The 20,549-nt window shown below is 41.0% G+C and overlaps 1 protein-coding gene across 1 annotated transcript; it reads left to right on the forward strand.

Moving 5' to 3' along the window:
• The first annotated feature begins 86 nt into the window (after window positions 1-86).
• LOC144038815 (unconventional myosin-XVB-like) lies at window positions 87-16,154 on the forward strand. The gene is made up of 6 exons (XM_077551560.1): window positions 87-170; window positions 7,762-7,857; window positions 7,930-8,165; window positions 13,332-13,501; window positions 15,862-15,929; window positions 16,110-16,154. The coding sequence occupies exons 3-6, from the start codon at window positions 7,933-7,935 to the stop codon at window positions 16,152-16,154; spliced, it is 516 nt and encodes a 171-aa protein (XP_077407686.1). The 5' UTR covers window positions 87-170; window positions 7,762-7,857; window positions 7,930-7,932.
• The last annotated feature ends 4,395 nt before the right edge of the window (window positions 16,155-20,549 follow it).

A 20,549-nucleotide genomic window follows, 5' to 3' on the forward strand; every position in this document is an offset into this window, starting at 1 on the left:
CAATGTTTTGACAGGTTTTAATTGCAGTTTATTTGCTTCAAACAGGGTATCGACATGTGGCAACAGTGACAGAGGTTGCAACGCCGCAAGCGCAGGCAACACATAACCTCTCTCTGCCTCAAGATTTAGACAGATACCCATTCTCTCAGTATGCCAAGTCCAGGCTAAAGGTCAGTAATAGGGAAACACAAAGTCAGGCACACACATAAATCATTTACTTTTTAATACCTGACATTTTTCATTCCCTTCGGCCTCGCTTGTATGTTTGTTTGTAAATCATTCCGTAATCACTATTATATCTTCCTCAATGTGAATTAATCATTTAGTTGTTCTGGCATGTGATTTGTTATTGCTGATACCGAAGTCGGTTATTAGCAGTCAAGGATGCCGGTAACTGAAATTTGGAGCCGATATTCATTTTTCACTAAAAGGGTAAATTTTGCCATCAAAAATTAAAAAAAATACAAACTCTAGATATTTTTAAGCATGTGTTCATTGAACAATGTTCAGGGTTCATAAATTTTTGGGGAGTTTAAATAAAAGTCTTAAGCAATAGACAAAAATCTAACAAAAAGTCCAGGGATCTCCCAGGGACAGTAGCATATCTTCAAAAGTTAAATACAAACTTAAAGCAAATAGCTTCCTATTGTTTGCTACAGTAAATAAAGTTTTTTTTTTAATGTCCAAATATCTGAATTATAAATTTTTTCTCAGTTTTAATTTCAAACAAAAACAGAAGGTGCAGAGAGTTCCCAGGGTCAGAAGCATCTATAAAAAATTATTTGTTCCCTGGCATCCTTCGTATGCCACTTTTTTTGTGCTTTCCACGGTCATGTTCATATGTATCAGGACCGTGGGAATATGCGGTGCTCCACAGCAACTCCTTGGCTGGCATAAGTTTTTCTTGTTTTGGAGCTGAGTTGTAGAGGTGATGCTGGGCAATTCGGGAAGTGGACTTTCTGCCAGGCGGACGCTGTAAAATGTATTTATTTAATAAGCGAACTGCGCATTACGTTTGTGCATGCGTGAAAATCAAGTTTAAAAAAAACTTGATACCAAACATTGAATGACAGAGGAACCCCAACTGTAATGACAAGTTTGCTCTATATTATATGTTTGGTTGTTACCAACATAACTATGAGATTAATTTTTCAAAAATCATTTCCTGTTTAATACATTTTGTAATAACTTTATTATTTGTTATTTACCTCGTAACGCATTCAGTGCGTATAGAATGGTAGCAGGCTCTCTGCCGAGCAATGTGAAACGCCCATAAACAAAGCAAGGTAAGCCTCCGTAGCGTTCCTAAAGGGACGATCAGAACTCTTGAATTTGTCAGGCGAATGACGAGAGCACAGCGTGGGGGAGAGTTACTCTCCCGATCGCATGTTGTTTCTTTAGGAACAGTGTGTCCCTCCTCGGTCCAACTGCCGGTAAAGTGCACACATTCAGCCAAATATTAAGTACTTAAATAAGCTTACTAACTGCAGTGTCATGGCAGAGGGCAGTCAGTTACCAACACGTTATGTATGCATATTTATGTATGGGCGTGGAATGGGAGGAGTCTGGTACTCCAACATTTTACGCAGTGATTGAGATTTATAAAAGGAATTAGATTCATACATTTGCACAGATTCATGCATCTGTATTTTTTTGTGTGTGCAATGTTTTCTGGAATTGTACGTAAGCCGTGTTTTAGTATGAAAGCCATGTAAGTTTTCGTACATGAGGCCCCTGGGGCCTCATTTATAAAGCTGTCCGTGAGAACCTTTGTACAAAAGCACTTACGAATGAAACCCAAACCTCACGTACGCAGAAAAAATTTAGATTTATAAAACCATGCGTAGACACAAATGCACACCCTGCGCGCAATTTCCCTTTATAAATGCCACACGATCCCAACCGGTGTGCATAGCAGATTCCACGCTGTTCCCTGCCCCAGCTATGACTATTTCACCCCATATTTGGCAATGCAAATAAACTAATATATGCATTTCTAAGCAGCATGTCTTGGCCAACAACCAATCAAAAACAATGGACGGTCAAGGAAAGGCAACAAAGAAGGCTAACTTCACTATGATGTGCATTGAATTTTTGTGTGAATAAAAAAAAAAGATGTACATTGAAACCTTCATTGGAGAGGTCGAGTCACGGAAGGCCGTGATTTTTGAGAGCTAAATGTTGTGATTAAAATACATGTGTACTGTATTTAATCTGACTGGCTTTTCTCACTCGGCGCTGCCGCTGAGCCTGGTTTATTTCTGTTCTCCACAATGCATGCTCTTAACACTGCCGGTAGCAGAACAAAATAAAAGCATTTGATTTAACAAACATTAGATCTCCATTTGCAAAAATAAATAAATAATAATAAAATCCCATTCAGCATGTTGTAAAAAAAAATACTACCCTCCTACTTGAGGTACAGAAACAAAATAAGTTGCTTATATCTCACCAAATTCTACATCTTGCAAAGTTCAACAAATGTCACACTTTGTGTACCGAGAACTGTTATAAACTTGTGACAATAGCAGCATGCCATATGGATTCAACAATATTATGCTGACTTAGTTACTCCTGTAATCATTTCAGAACTTGACAATAAACAATGCAACAAACAATGTAAACTTTTTATTTTTATTTTTACACAAATCAAGGATTTGTCTTGGCTTTATCAAACAACCATATCTTGAGCGATGGCGAGGCTCTGCGTGCTGTGTTTCATTCACAGGTTCATCATGCTCACCGTCATCCCCACTGATCTCTGGTTGAAGTATAATGGATGTACAGTATGGTTGTTGATCAGATGTCGTCGGTTGCACCTGTAGGTTTGTCTATTTTCGGTCTCGATGTCGTAGCTCTGTGGACTTTGTGCCGGTTGGATGACTGTCGCAGGCTTGCAGGTGCCATCCTTTTGCTGGAAACGGATGTGAGCTCCTGTGGGCAGTGGTGACAATGGTTTTCTGATTGGCTACAGTTCTCTTTTTTATGCTCTTGGCAACGTTCCCTCCTCACTCTTATGATGTCCTGGGGAATTACCTGAGGTTGCAACTGGAAAGTTGTGTTGGGCAGGATGGAGCGCAGCCTTCGACTCATCAGGATTTGTGCTGGTGATTTGAGTCAGTCGACTGACGTGTTCCGGTACTCCAGCAGGCTGAGGTATGGGTCTTTCTTGTCCTCTTTGACTTTGGTGAAAATCCGCTTTATGATCTGGACTGTTTTTAAAGCTAGGCCATTGCTCTGGGGGTAATGGGGGCTTGATGTAACATGTTGGAAACCCCACGTGTCTGCAAACTGCTTAAACTCCTGTGAGCTGTATCATGGCTTGTTGTCGCTGATGACTTTCTTTGGAATGCTTTGCAAAGGCTGTCTTCAGTTTGTGTATTACAGCAGTGGTGGTGGCGTTAAGTATGCAACTCAACCTCAAAATACCTCCTGAGGTAGTCACAAATCACAATGTAGCTTCTAGAGTCCCATATAAACAAATCAGTCCCAACAGTTTCCCTTGGAGTCTAAGGAAAGTCCTGTGGATGCATGGGCTCTTTGGTATTGGCGTTGCGATGTTTTTGGCATACATCACATTGTTTGACCATATCCTCAATCTGGTGACTCATGCCTGGCCAAAACATTATGTCCCTTGCCCTGTGCTTGCTTTTCTTCACTTCGAAATGTCCCGTATGCATACAGTTTAGCATGTGAGGCCTGAGACTGTGTGGGATGATTATCTTCTCACATTTCAGGTGCTGCATTGATCACGGTGTGTATCTGGGCCTCCATTGCCTCAGATAACGAGCTGTCCTCATCATCCATAGACTTCCTTTAAAGTGCGCCTTATAGTCGTGAAAATACGGTAGCTTGATGGCGCAATGCCCGAATCTGGCATCTACAACAATAAAAAAAATTTGCTCCTGCCAATTTGGATGTTACATTCTCAAGTGTGGGTAATGGATAATGTGGCCTCATTATGGCCTTGTTAAGGGGTCTTGGGTCTAGACAAACTCTGAGCTTGCCTGCCTTTGGTTTTTCCCTAGCTACAAGAGCATTGACCCACTTTGTAGGCTCTGTCACTTTACAGATCACGACTTCCTTATCCATGTTGTCCAGTTCTTTCTTAAGTCGATCTTTCAGGGCAAACAGTACTCTGCGTGGTGGACAGACTACCAGAGTCTCTTCTGGATAAATGGTGAAGTTACATTCCCCTGGAAATGTGCCAATGCCTTTGAACACATGTGCATATTCACTTAGAATGTATTTTGCCTGAGTATTACTCTGTTTCACACTGTTGACTGCATGGACAACTTTAATAAGTCCAACATGCTTTGAAACCCAAAATAGGTAGACCTGCACATTTCACCACATAGAACTTTTAGATGGTTGACCTGTCTTTGTACTTACTTTTCATGTAGCAGTAGCCCGTCACAGTGAGTGGATGTCCCCCGTTGCCTGTCAGGCTATGATAAGGGGATTTTAGCGGTGTCTCGTTTGAGATTGTGGCAAAGATAGTTTCTGGGATGATGCTGGCTTGGGCTCCAGTATCCAACTTAAATCTCAGCTTTTGGTTCGGTGGCCCCAGTTCGATATCTCCATATGCACTTTTCTCACATTCATCTTCCTCTTCTGCAGTAATAGTGTCCACAAAAAGTTCACAATCACAGTCTTCAAAATCAGAGTCCTCATTAGTCTCGTCAACAATGTGCACATCCCTGGATTTTCCTTTGTTTTGTGTGTGGGGCCTAGTTTTGCATACTCTCGCATAGTGGTTGTACTGTTTGCATTTTAAACATTGCTTTCCTTTCGCAGGGCGTTCTTCTGTTCTGTTCTCAACAAGCGCCACAAGCCTTCCCTTGGCTCTTTTTTTTTCACGAGATGACTTACTAGCACTTTTCTTTGCATCTCGCTGTCCCATCTTATGGTGCACTGCATGTACTTGGCAATCCTTAACCATAGTTTTCATCTGTGCTTGTGCCAGCTCATGAGAACATGCTATGTCTATTGCTTTCTCCAATGTTAGGCCTGTGCCTTGGCTGGGCAACTTTTTACATACTCTAGGTGAGTTGGTGGCAAACACAATGTGGTCCCACACCATTTCATCACTATTTGCATAGCCACAGTCTTTGACTAATAACATCAGATCAGTCAGAAATTGTTCAAATGACTCACCACTTCCTTGCACTTTTACTTGGAATTTGTACCTGGCGAATATGGGGTTTGTTCCTAACCGCATTATTATTATTATTAATCACGTCGTGATGGCTCCTGCCTGCTATAGACACAAAACATTACGTCACTTAATGTCCAAAAAAAACAAAAAAAAAACACGACTGATTGTTACCAAAACGTGTGCATACGTGATAATCATAGTCTGGAAATATTAGAATGAAAATGGCAATATTTTTGAAAATAATCGAAGCATTAAGCATTATTATTATTATCCAGGAGAGGAACGCAGAAGGACAGATGGTGTTTGACTTTGCAAAAAGAATGGAAATGGCTGTCGTGAATACTTTCTTCCAGAAGAGGCAGGAACATAGGGCGACCTACAAGAGTGGAGGTAGGAGTACACAGGTAGACTACATCTTGTGTAGACGGCGTAATCTGAAGATCAGAGACTGCAAAGTAGTGGTAGGTGAGAGTGTAGCCAGACAGCATAGGATGGTAGTGTGTAGGATGACTCTGGTGGTGAGGAAGACAAAGACGGCAAAGACAGAGCAGAGGACGAAATGGTGGAAGCTGAAAAAGGAAGAGTGTTGTATGACTTTCAGGAAGGAGTTGAGGCAGGCTCTGGATAGTCATGTGGTGCTTCCAGACGACTGGACAACTACAGCAAATGTGATCAGGGAGACAGGTAGGACAGTCCTTGGTGTGTCATCTGGAAGGAAAGGGGATAAGGAGACTTGGTGGTGGAATGAGGAGGTGCAGAAGTGGATCCAGAGAAAGAGGTTAGCTAAGAAGAAGTGGGACACTGAGAGGACTGAAGAAAGTAGACAGGAGTACAGGGAAATGCAGCGTATGGTGAAAGTAGAAGTAGCAAAGGCCAAACAAGGGGCTTACGATGACTTGTATACTAGGTTGGACAATAAGGAGGGAGTGACTGATCTATACAGGTTGGCAAGGCCAAAGAGACAGAGATGGGAAGGACGTGCAACAGGTTAGGGTAATAAAAGATAGGGATGGAAGTGTGTTGACAGGTGCCAGTAGTGTGATGGGAAGATGGAAAGAGTACTTTGAAGAGTTGAGGAATGAGGAAAATGAGAGAGAGAACGAAGCGTAGAAGAGGTGATTGTTGTGGACCAGGAAGTAGCAAAGATAAGTAAGGATGAAGTGAGAAGGGCATTGAAGAGGATGAAGAGTGGAAAGGCACTAGGTCCTGATGATATACCTGTGGAGGTATGGAAGTGTCTTGGAGAGGTAGCAGTAGAATTTCTGATTGGGTTGTTCAATAGGATCTCAGATAGTGAGAAGATGCCTGAGGAATTGAGGAGAAGTGTGCTTGTGCCCATTTTTACGAACAGAGGAATAAAGTTGATGAGCCACACAATGAAGATATGGGAAAGAGTAGTTGAAGCTAGACTGAGGGCAGAAGTGAACATTTGTGAGCAGCAGTTTGGTTTCATGCCAAAAAAATAATACCACAGATGCAGTATTTGCTTTGAGGATGTTGATAGAGAAGTACAGAGAAGATCAGAAGGAGCTGCATTGTGTCTGTAGAGTTGGATAAAGCTTATGACAGGGTGCCCAGAGAGGAACTGTGATTTTGTATGAGGAAGTCTGGAGTAACAGACAAGTATGTTCACGTGGTGCAGGACATGTATGAGGACTGTAAGACGGTGGTGAACTGTGCTGTAGGTGTTACGGAGTAGTTCAAAGTGGAGGTGGGACTACATAAGGGATCAGCTCTGAGCCCCTTCTTGTTTGCTATGGTAATGGACAGGATGACAGATGAGGTTAGACAGGAATCTCCATGGACTATGATGTTTGCAGATGACATTGTGATCTGTAGTGAGAGCAGGGAACAGGTGGAGGAGAAGCTAGAGGCGTGGAGGTTTGCCCTGGAAAGGAGGGGATGAAGGTTATGGTCAAAAGGGCATGTTTGTCATGTTCGTGACTTTACGCAATAGACTATAGGAGTATTTACACAAAAACTCTCCGTAGCGGACTGAATGAATGAGGAAATCAAATGTCGTGTGTGGTTGAAAGGAGACGGGTACAAAGAAAAACTTGAGGTTCATCGTGATAAACCTGCTACCGACCAAGTTAGGATCATGGACTCTGTTACTACAGTAAGTGACCGAGAACTTAAATTACCTCTTTTTATGAAACAGTCTAGAGCAGGGGTGGGCACACTCGGTCCTCAAGGGCTGGAGTCCTGCAGGTTTTGGATATTTCCCTTCTCCAACACAGCTGAAATATGATCAGCTCATCAGCAAACTCTGCATAAGCTTGGTAACGATCCTGTTGATTGGAATCAGCTGCAGGGAAACCTCCAAAACCTGCAGGACGCCGGCCCTTGAGGACCGAGTTTGCCCACCACTGGTCTAAAGTTACCTCTTTTTCTCTGGTTTCAGTACCGTCCCTTTCTGAAACGGAAAACGCAGAGTTTCCACATTTCAGTGTTTATTGACTCATGGTTCCTAATGAACCTACTTGAAATGAAATACATGAACGGACAGCGTTTTCATTAGTGGTGGCACATATGACTTCTTGCAAAAAAAGAAAAGAAAGGGGGTTTAGTTCCCTTTAATTAAAATAAAAATCTCTCCACAGGATACATGGTGCCAACCCCATGGAATCCCACTCCAAAGAGCCCTGACCCCTCTTGAACCAGACGATGCCCGCACTGCGCTGGAAATTTATAAACTGGTATAGGAAGAACGCCAACATACTTAATTTTTGCTCTGATCTTTTACAATTTCCAATACACTTTTTCCTTAGATCATGCGGTTCACAGGTGAGTCAGACCTCAGTGACTCACAGGAACAGCTATTGGGAAACTACATCATTGAGAAAGGACAGAACCGACCTGCCTTGAGGGATGAGATCCTGGCCCAGTTGGCTTACCACACATGGGGCCTGAGTGAAGAGCAGCATAGCCTGCAAGGCTGGTTGCTGCTAGCCTGCTGCTTCTGTGCCTTCACTCCATCACCAGAACTGGAAAAACCCCTGCTAAAGTAGGTGGCATATTTGTGTTGTCCTTTATTTGTGTTGTATTGTGTGTAGTTCTCTAAATATACATTCAACATATCACCATTCTTGAGGAGGCAATGGAAAGGACTAAATGAAGCAATCGGTTCAGTAGGACCCCAAGGCGTTGGTCAGAACACACTTGTCAGTGCTTACAACACTTCCTGCGGTAAGCACAGATAAAGCACACTAAAATCATCGCTTTGCAGAGGCTTGGATGATGGTAGGATGGTACAAGCCCTGAGTGGGGATTATGAGATGTTTGAGTGTATGAGTGCAAAATACCATACCTCAGTATCACAATAATACTACAATTATATACAGTCAAACAGTATGGTACAAATAGCTTCAACGAATACTGATCAGGCAGTAAGATAACTTATCTACAAACCTACCTATACTTACATTATTTAGCCCTCACAAGCTACACAATAGCATCGACATAAATCAATAATGCAAATAATAGTTTCCGCAGCATGAAACTATGATAAATGAGCTAAATTGAGGTTCCAATTATAGCCCCAGATCTTGTGTAATATGTCAGCTCCCACAGAACACGCATGGCTTAACTTAATGCGGATTTGATATGCCACAAGTACTTAAACATATACACTAGCACTACCTAGGGTGGGCTCGGTGGGACAGCTAGCTTCCTAGTCCTACACCATTGATGAAGATGTTGACCTGAAACTCAGGCGCTTTTGTTATGACGAGTTACTTACTGGCCCACTGTAGACATCGTTTCTACTGAGTACTGGAGTTGACATGCAAATTAGCCCTTGGACGATTCAGGCAGACAATATAGGTTTGCTAATTTGATGGACCATCACCATCTTGTGCTGCCACCTTATTGGCTAGTTGTACATTAACCTAAAAATAAGGATGTGGAAAACAAATTATCGATTGCTAGGCAATTGAAATTGAAAGTGAAATCGAAAAATTAAAAAAAAAGAAAAGAAAGCACTTTCTACAGCTGTGTAACGTACAGCTGTGAAAAGTAAAAATACATATTACGCAGGGGGCAAAACCCCTATTTTTTGGAAAACAGACACGGAATGTTGTAAAAGGTTTTGCACCAGAAATTATATCTAGGACCTTTAAGGATCACAATCTGGGTGGACAACCCGGTCAACTAGCTACTGGAAAGCTACAGAGGGCCAAAACCCCTCTTTTTGGGATATGTTCCTGGTGAAATGATGTAAATGCAAATATTTAGGTACTACAATGGCATTAATAGTCCTACAATTTTCAAATTTGGCAGAGTATCCTGACACATAGGGGAAAACAGGGAAAAAAATTGGGGCTCCTCTATTTTAAGATAACCCTTAACATCCCAAATTAGACAAAAAAACAAAACTATTTCCCGCCTAAAAAATGCTCATGAAAATTAGCATTTTCAGTTCTTTATGGTAAATATCTATGCCTAGCATGAATATAGAAAGCTTCCCAAATTCATAAGCTTCCATTTGAGTCCAAGATGGCCTTTCTATCTCAAATATTGCACTTGCTGTGGCCAAAAATCAACTTCTACTGTATAGCCCAAATTGAAAACAAACACGGAATGTTCTAAAAGGTTTTGCACCAGAAATGATATCTAGAACCTTCAAAGATCACAACCTGAGTGGAAAATCCAGTCAATTGTTTACTGGAAAGCTACAGGATGGGTCCAAGTAAACAACCTTGCCCTCAAATAAGCAAGACTCAGGTGAATAGGGTAAAAACGACAACTACAACGAAACAACTAATTGATATTGCCATGAAACATGCCCAGTTGATTATCTTAGTTTAAGACTCTTTTTTATTGCAAGTTTTCAGAAATATAGTGTTTAAACATGCAAATGATTCATTATGTAAATCAATATTGTCAAATTTGCATAACGTTTCTGGCTTTCTGTATTGTAGATCAAACTAAATTGAGTAAATTTTAGGTAGGACTGGCAACTTAATACCATGCTATCATTTTTGCATATCAGTGCCTCAGTGTTTATGAAAAATATCCTATTTTGATAAAGAATGAAAAAATTCCCGGCAGAAAAACATTTATTTTCAACTAGATTTTCATAAATTGAACACTAAGTAACCATCTTCTTAGCCAGAACTAGAAAAACAAGATTATGAGTTTTTTTCAGAATTACATTTCCAAATTACAACAGTTCTTAGTATTAATGTGTATATATTTTTTCTTGTTTTCTGATTTACTACTCATATCACTCTACTCCAATGTGGTAGTGTTGTGGCGGCTGTGGCTCAGGGTGTAGAGACGGTTGTTCAGTAACCAGAAGGTCGGCTGTTAAATCCCCACTCTCCCCAGTCATGTGTCGTTGTGTCCTTGGGCAAGGCACCTCACACACATTGCCTTCAGTGCTACTCACACTGGTGTATGGAAGGTGCAAATGTTTACCGCCACCACAGTGTGAATGTGTGCATGAATAATGTATCCATTCAATTGTAAAGTGTCTCTGAGTGTCTAGAAAAGTGCTATATAAATCCAATGCATTATTATTATTGTTAGTGTTGAACCTGCTTCATCTAAATTGAGTGTTCCTAACGAGTTGGCCTCATGCAGTTCATACAATCTACTCTAAGAAACATTGAAGCTTTCCACAACACATAATGTTTAATGTTTATCATCCTCAGTGTTGTCACTAACGCGTTTAATCTGATTACTTTCTTTCAATAACGAGCAATCTAACACATTCATTTTTTCCAACCCAGTCATCTCATTAAAGTTACTTTCCTAAGTGGCAGTACTTTACCATTTTTTATTACCTCATAATGTATGTAGAATGCAGAATTTTGTGGTCCATTTCAAAGAGAATTTTGAAGAGAAAATGTTTATCTTGCATTTGGGAGTGATGTCACATCGCATGTCATGTTTTCTCAGCGGAAGACGCAACACCGGGTGCACCAACATGTGTGTGACCGCGAGGAGTCTGACCAAAACAATAGACACTACCTACCTCGAGCTCCACAAACGGGTGCATTTGGTCATTGGAAATACACCCATTACTTCACATTTTAGTGCAGTAAAGATGACAAAGTGCGTTGCAAACTTTGCGCTGGCTCCAAAACACTGCTAAAAACTCCACATCCAATGGGCACTGCTTTTTTTTACGTGCACAAGCGACATGATGTAAATATTGGACAAGTGGTTTTGAGAAATTCAATTCTGTTCTGAGAAATAGGTGACCCAGTATCATAAAACTGCAAGTGTCTTGACTGCTATCGGGTAGGAATGGTCAGCCAGACCGATGTATGCTGGTGCTGGAGACAAGGAAGTTTCTATTTGGAATAGGAAAAATAGATGTGGAAGGACATTTTTGAGCCACAGAGTGTCTGGACGTCCAGCCTGATGTTATCCAGGGAACGGTTCTCACATGTGCCTCATAGGCTGAGGTCATAGACAGCTGCTGACAGGAGCACAGTCTTTTAAGACCAATGAACTAGGGTGGCATTGATGGTTATGGTATGTTGTCATGGTGAAGAAGCACTCTGGTGCCCTTTAGTCATGGTCGATCACCGTATAGGACCTCAGTGGCAGAGCTCAACAGGCAGCTGTCCATCCTGATTGATGAAATGCTCATGGCAAAACTAACTACACAGTAAACAAAATTCGAGCCCTGGCATTGACCAGGCACTATCACACCAATATGGCCATCATCATGTTTAATTTCAGACATGAGGCTTTGTGATTTGAAAATTGCGTCCTGTTTATGGTAGCTATGTCCACTTAATTGTATTGCTCTGTGAGACTGGTGTCAGAAGGCATACTTTTTCCTGCCCTTTTTTTTTTTTTTTTTTTTTTTTTAACTTTCCAAGGGGTTCTGTTGAGTGAGTTTTTGTCAGGTTTGTGTAATGTAGTGCAAGCGCTTGCGTGAATAAATACAACAAAAAAGACTGGCGAAAGGCCGATGTGAAAACAGAAGCAAAATTACTTTTAACAAACAAAGGTAGGTGGATGGAAAGCAATGTGAGAGAAAAACTAAGAACAGCATATTACATCAGTACTTACTGGGAAAAAAACTGCAGCGTAGAAGTTCTATTGGTAGGAACTAAAACAATCCCAGGAGCATGAGCTTCATAATATCCCATTGCTGGACCTTTTCAAACAAACTCAACTTGTTTCACACAACTTTTGATGTTTTGTGTCCTCTGTTCTGTGTTTCGTTTGTCCACTTTGTTTATAGGGTTGGATTTTGTACTGTATAAAGCAACAATAACTCCCTATCTTTTTCCCATTTTCTTGCATCTAAATTTCCTAATAATAACAACTGCCAGCAGATATGATGCAGGAGACTCCGCCCACTGATACACTCTAAGGAAACTTTAACAACAAAAACACCAACAAGACGGCATCAACAAAATATGACTGTGACTTTAAGAATAATAGTACACACAATAATTCTGAGGGGGCATTTTCCTGCCTGGTGAAAAAGATCAAACTTCTTAGAATTTGGAACATTTTGGAAAAGGAAATTAGTAAGCTTGTGGACAGTTTCTGTTGAGACATGGCGACAGTGAATGTAGCATTAACTGGTGTCCAGAACTGTTCAGTTGGAATCAGTTGAGTCACTAGCATCACTGCTTTTGTTATCTATAAATAGTTGACAGTATGACACAATTTGACCTCTTGAGGCTGGGATTTGTAATTTGTAATGCAACAGAAGGAACTACGGAAGGAACTATATGCTACCAACATATGTTGATACCTTTGGCTCGCATTTGAGGGTTGGTGCAGCCCTCCAAAGATATGCCTGGAAAGACCATCAATGACCCACCGCAAAGCCTGCCAAGGTGGAATACGTTCCAGCCAGCGTTTTTCTCAACTGTCTCCAGACTCAGACACTGACAATTATGTTTTTGCCCAACCAGAAATATCTACGTCCCTGAATGAATACTGACTGATGTTCAGAGGTGGCAAATTCAAGTCGAGAAAGTAAAAACCCTGGAGCTCTAGCTAGGGAGATAGATGGCTAGCACAAGGGGCCAAAGCCAAACTGTGGCAGGGTTTTTACTTTCTGGACCTGGATTTGCCACCTCTGCCAATGTTAAATTAAACTGTGAATGTGTTACATATTTAAATCATTCATGTTTGGAGTGTATATAGTGCAAATGAAATCTGAAATAAGTATTTTTTCATACTTCCCATTCAGGTATGTATCAGACCACGGACCCATGGAGTACCGCTCACTGTGCCAACACAAACTCCTCACATCTATGCAACTCCCAGGCTCCACTTCCCGAATTTATGCCCCAAGTCAGCTGGAATGGATCACTAACAAAAAGAAAGGCACAATGCTTATAGATGTATATACATTCAATGGTAAGACAATTGCCAATGTTGGTCTCTCCAACAAACTAACAATTGCAAGCAATGATTAACTGCCCTTGCACCACCATTTTCAAGGCTTATTCTTGAAATGATCGTCAAACTTTAATGCTACTCTCAGCATAGGCAAAAAAGCAAATCAATTTGATTTGTAACAGCTGTTATGAGTGAATTCCAGGTCTGACCATAAAATGAATGCCCATCCATTGCTGCGCGTCCGCGCGGTTTCTATAATTGAGCAATTGCATCTTAATGTCTCATCTATACAATGCTCTTTAGCTGAGGCCATAATTATACAGTACATATAGTTCAAATAATACAGGTAACATTAAAATCAATGTACATAAACGACATACACTCACTAATAACAATTTGTGCATGTGTTAATTCGAACACATGCACACATTGTGAATCGAGTCAATTTGTGGATTAACTCTAACCTTGCTCACGCAAGATGTATTCTCGTGGTATTTGTGAGTTCACAAACTCCCGAGAATCCATCTTTTACCGCTCCCATTGATTTCCACCGATACAAACCACTGGTGGTTCGGACCAATCACAGAGCGACATTGTATTTGGGGGCGGGATATGCAACTGTGACGAAAACAAGAAGCGCCAAAGCCGTGGGAAGAAACAAACCAAATATGGCGACACTGGTGGACGAATGCGTGGACGCTGCAATTAAGTCTGTTCTCGCTGAATTAGTCTCTTGTATCCGCATATCAACATTGCAAAACCGACAACATAAACTCAACGCCATGATATCAGCTAGTCACAACAGTCGCATATTGGTGATGACATTTTCATCCTGTGCCGTGATTGGTCGAACCAAAAGTTAGGTAGACGTGCACACGATTCTGCTTCGTCCAATCAGCTCGAAGTGTTGTACAGCTATTGCCAGGCTAGATTAACTCTAAACATGTTATGTTCCGCTTCATCTGGCAATTAGCACGGGTCTTAAATGTAGGCGGCCAAGACATGCCTACTTAAAATTAAAATGCACTAATAAACTAAACACGAGAGGGTGCTGGAACTGCACAAATGGAAAATAATAATAATGTATCAGATTTATATAGCGCTTTTTTGGACACTCAAAGATGCTTCGCAATGGAAACGTTATTCGTGCGCTCACACATTGACACTCTGGCGGCAGTAAGCTACTTAAGGAGCCACAGCTACCCTGGGGCAGGGTGACTGTAACATGACCTTTTTAATAGATGTGCTGCGTTTAATATCATAACATGACTGTGGGCGACTCTTTACCTTGCCAGACGCGCCGGTTGTCCACTTGTACACAACTTTGATTGCTACAAAAGGCTGCAGCTTTGTCCGCTTTATTTGCCGTTAAAAGCAAACTTGATGATGGTTGTAAGATGTCCAATATGTTCAGATGGGTTCAATATGCTTTCCAAAAGGATCAACATGTGTGTGTATGTGCATTTCTGCAGTCGGCAAAGAGTAGGATCTCCCCATTCCCCCTCTGACAGTTCAAAGAAGACCTTCCGCGTGAACAGCTGATTTTATCACTTGTGCTGTATGAACCACACCCACACCACGTGACAAGTATCCTATTTGCTAATAAATTCACCAGAAATACTTCCAATACAATAAGCTCATTCACTCCCGGCCATTTTCACTGAAGCCACCCCCTTCGCTCCCAGCTCTTTTACTGGAGTTTGACTGATTTTGCAAGGTCCACAGAATATTCTTTGTATCTGTTTCCGTTTTGCTGCAATTAGCATTAGAATATAGCTAGGTTTCATCATTATTCACAAACCTGTTGAAAACACTGGCAAAAAGAGCTCGTCGGCCCTGGCTGATCTCTTATACTCTGTTGCCACCTGCTGCCGTTTTTTGTAATAACTACCATTGTTTGAGGCTGCCTCTCCATGTCAGAAGCTGTATCAAATCCTTATGCATGCGCTAGCATAAAAACAACAACAAAAATGTACAAAATACGTTTTTGGGAGTGCAAGACAAAGTATTTAAAAATGTATTTATAAGTTTTGGGGTTTGAATAAGTTAATCTATATGCATGTACAGTGCGATGACAATGATGCTGTGGCCATTTTAATATCGCAATATTGCCAATATCGTTACATCACTACTAGGAACATGATTTATTTTCCTGAGAAAGAAACATTACAAGAGGGTTAATTTGCTATTTGCAGAAATGAAAAAGGGTCTAAATTGCAAGTACTTAGTATACTCCAAATATGTCTAACACATTTGCGTTTACAGCACCAAATGTATTCTATTAAGGATGTATTTTTTTCTATTTTTACCATAATTTCACATGAAAGTCAGTTGTTTTTGGCATGCCTAGTGGAAACGTTTAATATCCTCACTTCTAGAAGAGAAGGTCACAACTGAAGTGGAGTCCTGGACCACAGGCGAAAAGCTGGCCTCATGGATTCTCCATGTCAGGTGCTTTATATCAGTATATTGACAGCAAACGGTCTCTGCATGAAGTATACAGATATTCTGTACATGTATTCAATCAATTATTTCCTGATATTTCATAGAGGTGTGATGGAGGCAAGAGAGGGATGGTCTGTGTCTCTTCTGACTGACGATGGTTGGTCTGATTTGCCTGGATCAGACTTTGTCATGGATCTGCTGGCTGGAGCTGAGGCAGAAGTACTAACACCAGGCACGCCCTCATCAAACAATTCTGACTATCTATTCAGAATCCAGGATGGCCGGTAGGCTATAAGATATACTTTCTTTATGGTGCCCGTTTAGAAACAAGGAATAAATCTACTGCTTCCTTTCTCACTCCTTATCATTTTCAAAGGACACCAGTTACAGATCTTGATGACTTTATTCCGCCAGCACCTGCCATTGAAGCTCCAGGAGTTCCTCATTTTCAGGGACTGCCATGGGGAAGAGACTATCCACAGGAAGGTATCAACATGATTCCACCACTTATAATGAAAAACTTTTTTTTTTTCACCCTGGTACACATTCAAATAATAATTTCAGTTTATCAAATTGTTTTTCCTTATTTGCAGGCCAACGTCGGCAGATGGATGCCTATGTTGATAACTTGTTTGACCTGGACCAAGGACAACTGGTTAGTGTGATCAGAATGAAAATAACGTTTTTTATTTGCCTGTACCTATTAAGCCTGAACTTTACATAAACAGCACAGACTTACATTTTCTGAAAAAGATTCCTTATGGCAGAACTGATTTAAAGACCGATTCACACAGTCCTTACATGTTGACTGTCAAAACTTGTAATTGATTAAATTTCTTTTTCAAATGATTTTATAACCCTGATAATTAAAACATAGGTGATTCTTATTTTTCAAATTTGAAACACCTGAATTTTACTGTACATTATGAAATTTAGTCGAGGGACAAGACACACATCCCACGGGATTGAGACAAGATTTTTTTTGTATGCAAAATTTGTAATATAAAACAAATGCCTAATATAAATTTTCCAGTTTTCAAAATGTGTTATTTTTATTGAGCAGACAACAAGAAAATTTACGATCTAGCACTCAAGTGCAAATGTAAACAAAAACAGGAGAGTCACTTTTGTTACAGGCCCATTTTTGAAATGCTGCTGCCATACAATGACAGCTGTAGCCGAGATCTTTCCTCTTACTGAATAGTTTTAGGGCTGCAGCTCTTAAATATTTTGGTATTGGTATATCCTTTATATATATTTTTTACTGAATGAACAAAATAGTAATTATATTATAAACTAGAGCTGCGAGCACTGTGGGGTACTTCGTAAGGCTTTTTTTTTTATTTTTTTTTTACAAATTTTCAATTGAACCATTCAACGGGCTCGCTGTAGTTGATGAAAATGTAAAAAAAGAAAAGAAAAAAGAAAACATTTCTTGTCGCCACTACGTGACACTCTATATATAACCAAAAATGATCACATACTGTAGTACATGCCTTCAGGCCGCGACTATTTATATACATGTGAAGATTCCTCTCTCCCGCGTTGCAGTTAATTAGAGATTTAGGAGGTCATTTCCACCGGCCGCTATTAGACTGTCGAACAGACCTTGTTAATGTGCATTTTAGGACTATTGTTAGTAATTTTCTAAACTTATTCTATCTTATGTTATGGGTCTTTTTATGTGCTGATTTTGTGTATGATATATGGATGAAAATTTTTCCACTTTGGGAATTAATAAAGTACTCATCCTACCCTACCCTAGCTTTCTTAAAAAGTTAAACAGTGGGGATAAGTTGTTGGACTGTTACACATAAGAATGAAGGAATGTTTGACGTGTCTGTGGACGTACCCCCCCAAAATACCCCGTCAGCGCTGTTAAACAATGCCAGCATGCTGTCATCTTCTGATCCACCACTCGCATGCCAACGGTGTCATACTCCATACGGAACCCTAATTTTCCCCACACATCGGTTTTAAATGAAGCTGGTGGGTCTTCAATCGCCTCTGGTGCATCTGAAGTCGCCACAACGCCATTTTTTCCCTTCTTGTTAGGTTTGTTTACTGCCAGTTGGGAAACTGATTTAGGTTCATTACCACTACCCAGTTTGGAGTGCAGATACTGCAATGAAGTTGTGTATTTGTCACATGACTGTATGCACTGAACTGTGAAGTTCAAATTGAAACTGTTCTGAACAAATACGAAAACTGTTACACCCCTATTCATCATGGCAGGAAGGAAACAATTATTGCAGGTCCATAAAATATTACTGGTCTGTGAAGGTAAAAAAAATGAGAACCACAGCTGTAGTGCTGTCCTTGCATGCACACAGACGGACACAATGGCCCGAGTCCGACCCTACTGCTAGATTCTTACAAAAATTACTACAGTCTTGAGATATTATCTACAAATATATATTTATTGTTGTATATCACAACAGCTATGAACACTTTGAAGATGACAACAAAACCATAGCAAAGCTCTTTTTGAGTCGTACAGTAGACTGTGGTAGCTTGCATGTTGGTGTCATGTATGTCTACAAACTTAGTAAGTCCTACTTTGATTTGAAGAGAGTTGCTGTTGTTGTCCAAAAAATCTACCTTGAAGAAAACAGCATGCTATATTTGGTCAGCTTTAATTTCTTCATGTTTTGTAGATGAACAATGCTCCATGGTTAAGGTCTATTTAGGGGTGCTGGAGAGGAGGGTCCATCGTAAAGTTGAATCCCGGATTCTGGAGGAGCTGTGTGGTTTTCGTCTCGACCGTGGAACAGTGGAACAAAGCTACATCCTCGGCAGGGTTCTCGAGGGTGCATGGGAGTTCACCCAACCAGTCTTGTGGAGACCAGTGTTTTGTGGACTTGGAGAAGGCGTTCGACCGTGTCCCTTGGGGAGTTCTGTGGGGTGTGCTCCGGGAGTACGGTTAAAGTATCACTGGTTTTCACTCCCATCTAAGTAGGGTGAAATTCATTCTCGCTTGGGGATTATTTAGTGATCTAATGGCCAATTCCAACCTGTAATGCTGAGTGTCAAGCAAGAAGGCAAATGGGTCAAATTTTTATAGTCTTTGGTATGACCCGGCCGGGGATTGAACCCATGACCTCCCAGTCTCAGGGTGGACAGTCTACCACTACTCCACTGAGCTGGTCGGGCTGGGACCGAGCACCTTGATATGGGCTGTCCCGGTACGACCAGTGTCATAATTTGGTCCGCATTGCTGGCAGTAAGTTGGATTTGTTTCTAGTGAAGGTTGGACTCTCCCAAGGTTGCGCTTTGCCCTTTGATTCCGTTCATGACTTTTTTGGACAGAATTTCTAGGTACAGCCGAGGTGTTGAGGGATTCTGGTTTGGTGGCCTTAGCATTGCATCTCTGCTTTTTGCAATGATGAGGTGCTGTTGGCTTCTTCAAGCCGCAATCTCCAACTTTCAATGGATTAGTTCGCAGCTGAGTGTGAAGCGGTTGGGATTAAAATCAGCACTTCCAAATCCGAGACCATGTTCCTTAGTCAGAGTGCCCTTTCCGGGTTGGGGATGAGATCCAGCCCCAAGTGGAGGAGCTCAAGAATCTTGGGGTGGGCAGGATGGAATGGTAGCTCGACAGGCAGATCGGTGCAGCGTCTGCTCTGATGCAGAGTCTGTATCAGTCCGTTGTGGTAAAGAAGGAGCTCAGCCAAAAGGTGAAGCTCCTGATTTAATTAGCTAATTAGCTGATGATATGAATCACCTGTGTTGGCTGCGGGAGACATGGAAAACAGGCTGGATACCGGTCCCCAAGGACCAGGGTTGAGGACCACCGCCTTAGAGATAGAGTGAGAAGCTCAGTCATCTGAGAGGAACTACACATCAAAGCCACCAGAAAGCGAACCTTTATCAGATCTTCTATTATGTGTTTATTTAGCGCAAGTCGGGAAACTAAATATTACAGTAATTTGTTTCTCTCAGGCTCGCTTTGGCTTGCAAACAGGAAGCTGCAGCTACTACTTTTTTTCCGCTGCTGCCCCAGCACTAGTCAAAGAGGTAGCAGTTGATCCGAAATGCTGATGTGCATGACTGTGCATAACTGGAGCTCATAGGAGGGAGCACATAACCCCAATTCTGGCCTCGCTTCACTGGCTCCCTGTCCATTTTAGACTTAACTTTAAAATTCTTGTGTCTTTAAATCTTTAAATGGTCTTGTTCCACCTTACTGCTCTGAGCTCCCCCACACGACATATCTGCCTGGTGACTACTGGAAGTACCAAGGACTAAGCGGCACCTCAGGGGATCAAGCTTTTTCCATTGCCTGTCCAACCCTTTATAATTACCTTCCCTTAAATGTTAGACAAGCCCACTGTCTGTCCATTTTTAATACAGTTCTTAAAACACATTTCCAGTCTCTGGATTTTGACTCAGCATTGCTTTATTTGCCTGTGTTGACTGTTTTTGTGTTATTAATTTCTTATTGTAATTGTGGTTGTTTTAAAGTGCTCTATAAATAAAGTTGAATTAATGCCATTAGTATATCGTTAAGCTATGCACTTATGTTAAATATAGGCTACTAAATGTAATGTTTATTTACAAAAATGTGACTCAAAATGAATATGCATAAATATGACCAACACATTTGTTTTGTGTAGGACAT

The sequence above is a fragment of the Vanacampus margaritifer genome, chromosome 18, assembly GCF_051991255.1.
Source record: "Vanacampus margaritifer isolate UIUO_Vmar chromosome 18, RoL_Vmar_1.0, whole genome shotgun sequence".
NCBI lineage: Eukaryota > Metazoa > Chordata > Actinopteri > Syngnathiformes > Syngnathidae > Vanacampus > Vanacampus margaritifer.

What these genes read in the sequence shown, in the direction of transcription:
- LOC144038815 (XM_077551560.1), top strand. Translation starts at nt 7,933, where the DNA reads ATGCGGTTCACAGGTGAGTCAGACCTCAGTGACTCACAGGAACAGCTA. An exon ending in AGATGTATATACATTCAATG is followed by an intron (nt 13,502 to 15,861) that starts GTAAGACAATTG and finishes CCTCACTTCTAG; the next exon opens with AAGAGAAGGTCACAACTGAA. An exon ending in TGGCCTCATGGATTCTCCAT is followed by an intron (nt 15,930 to 16,109) that starts GTCAGGTGCTTT and finishes TGCCTGGATCAG; the next exon opens with ACTTTGTCATGGATCTGCTG.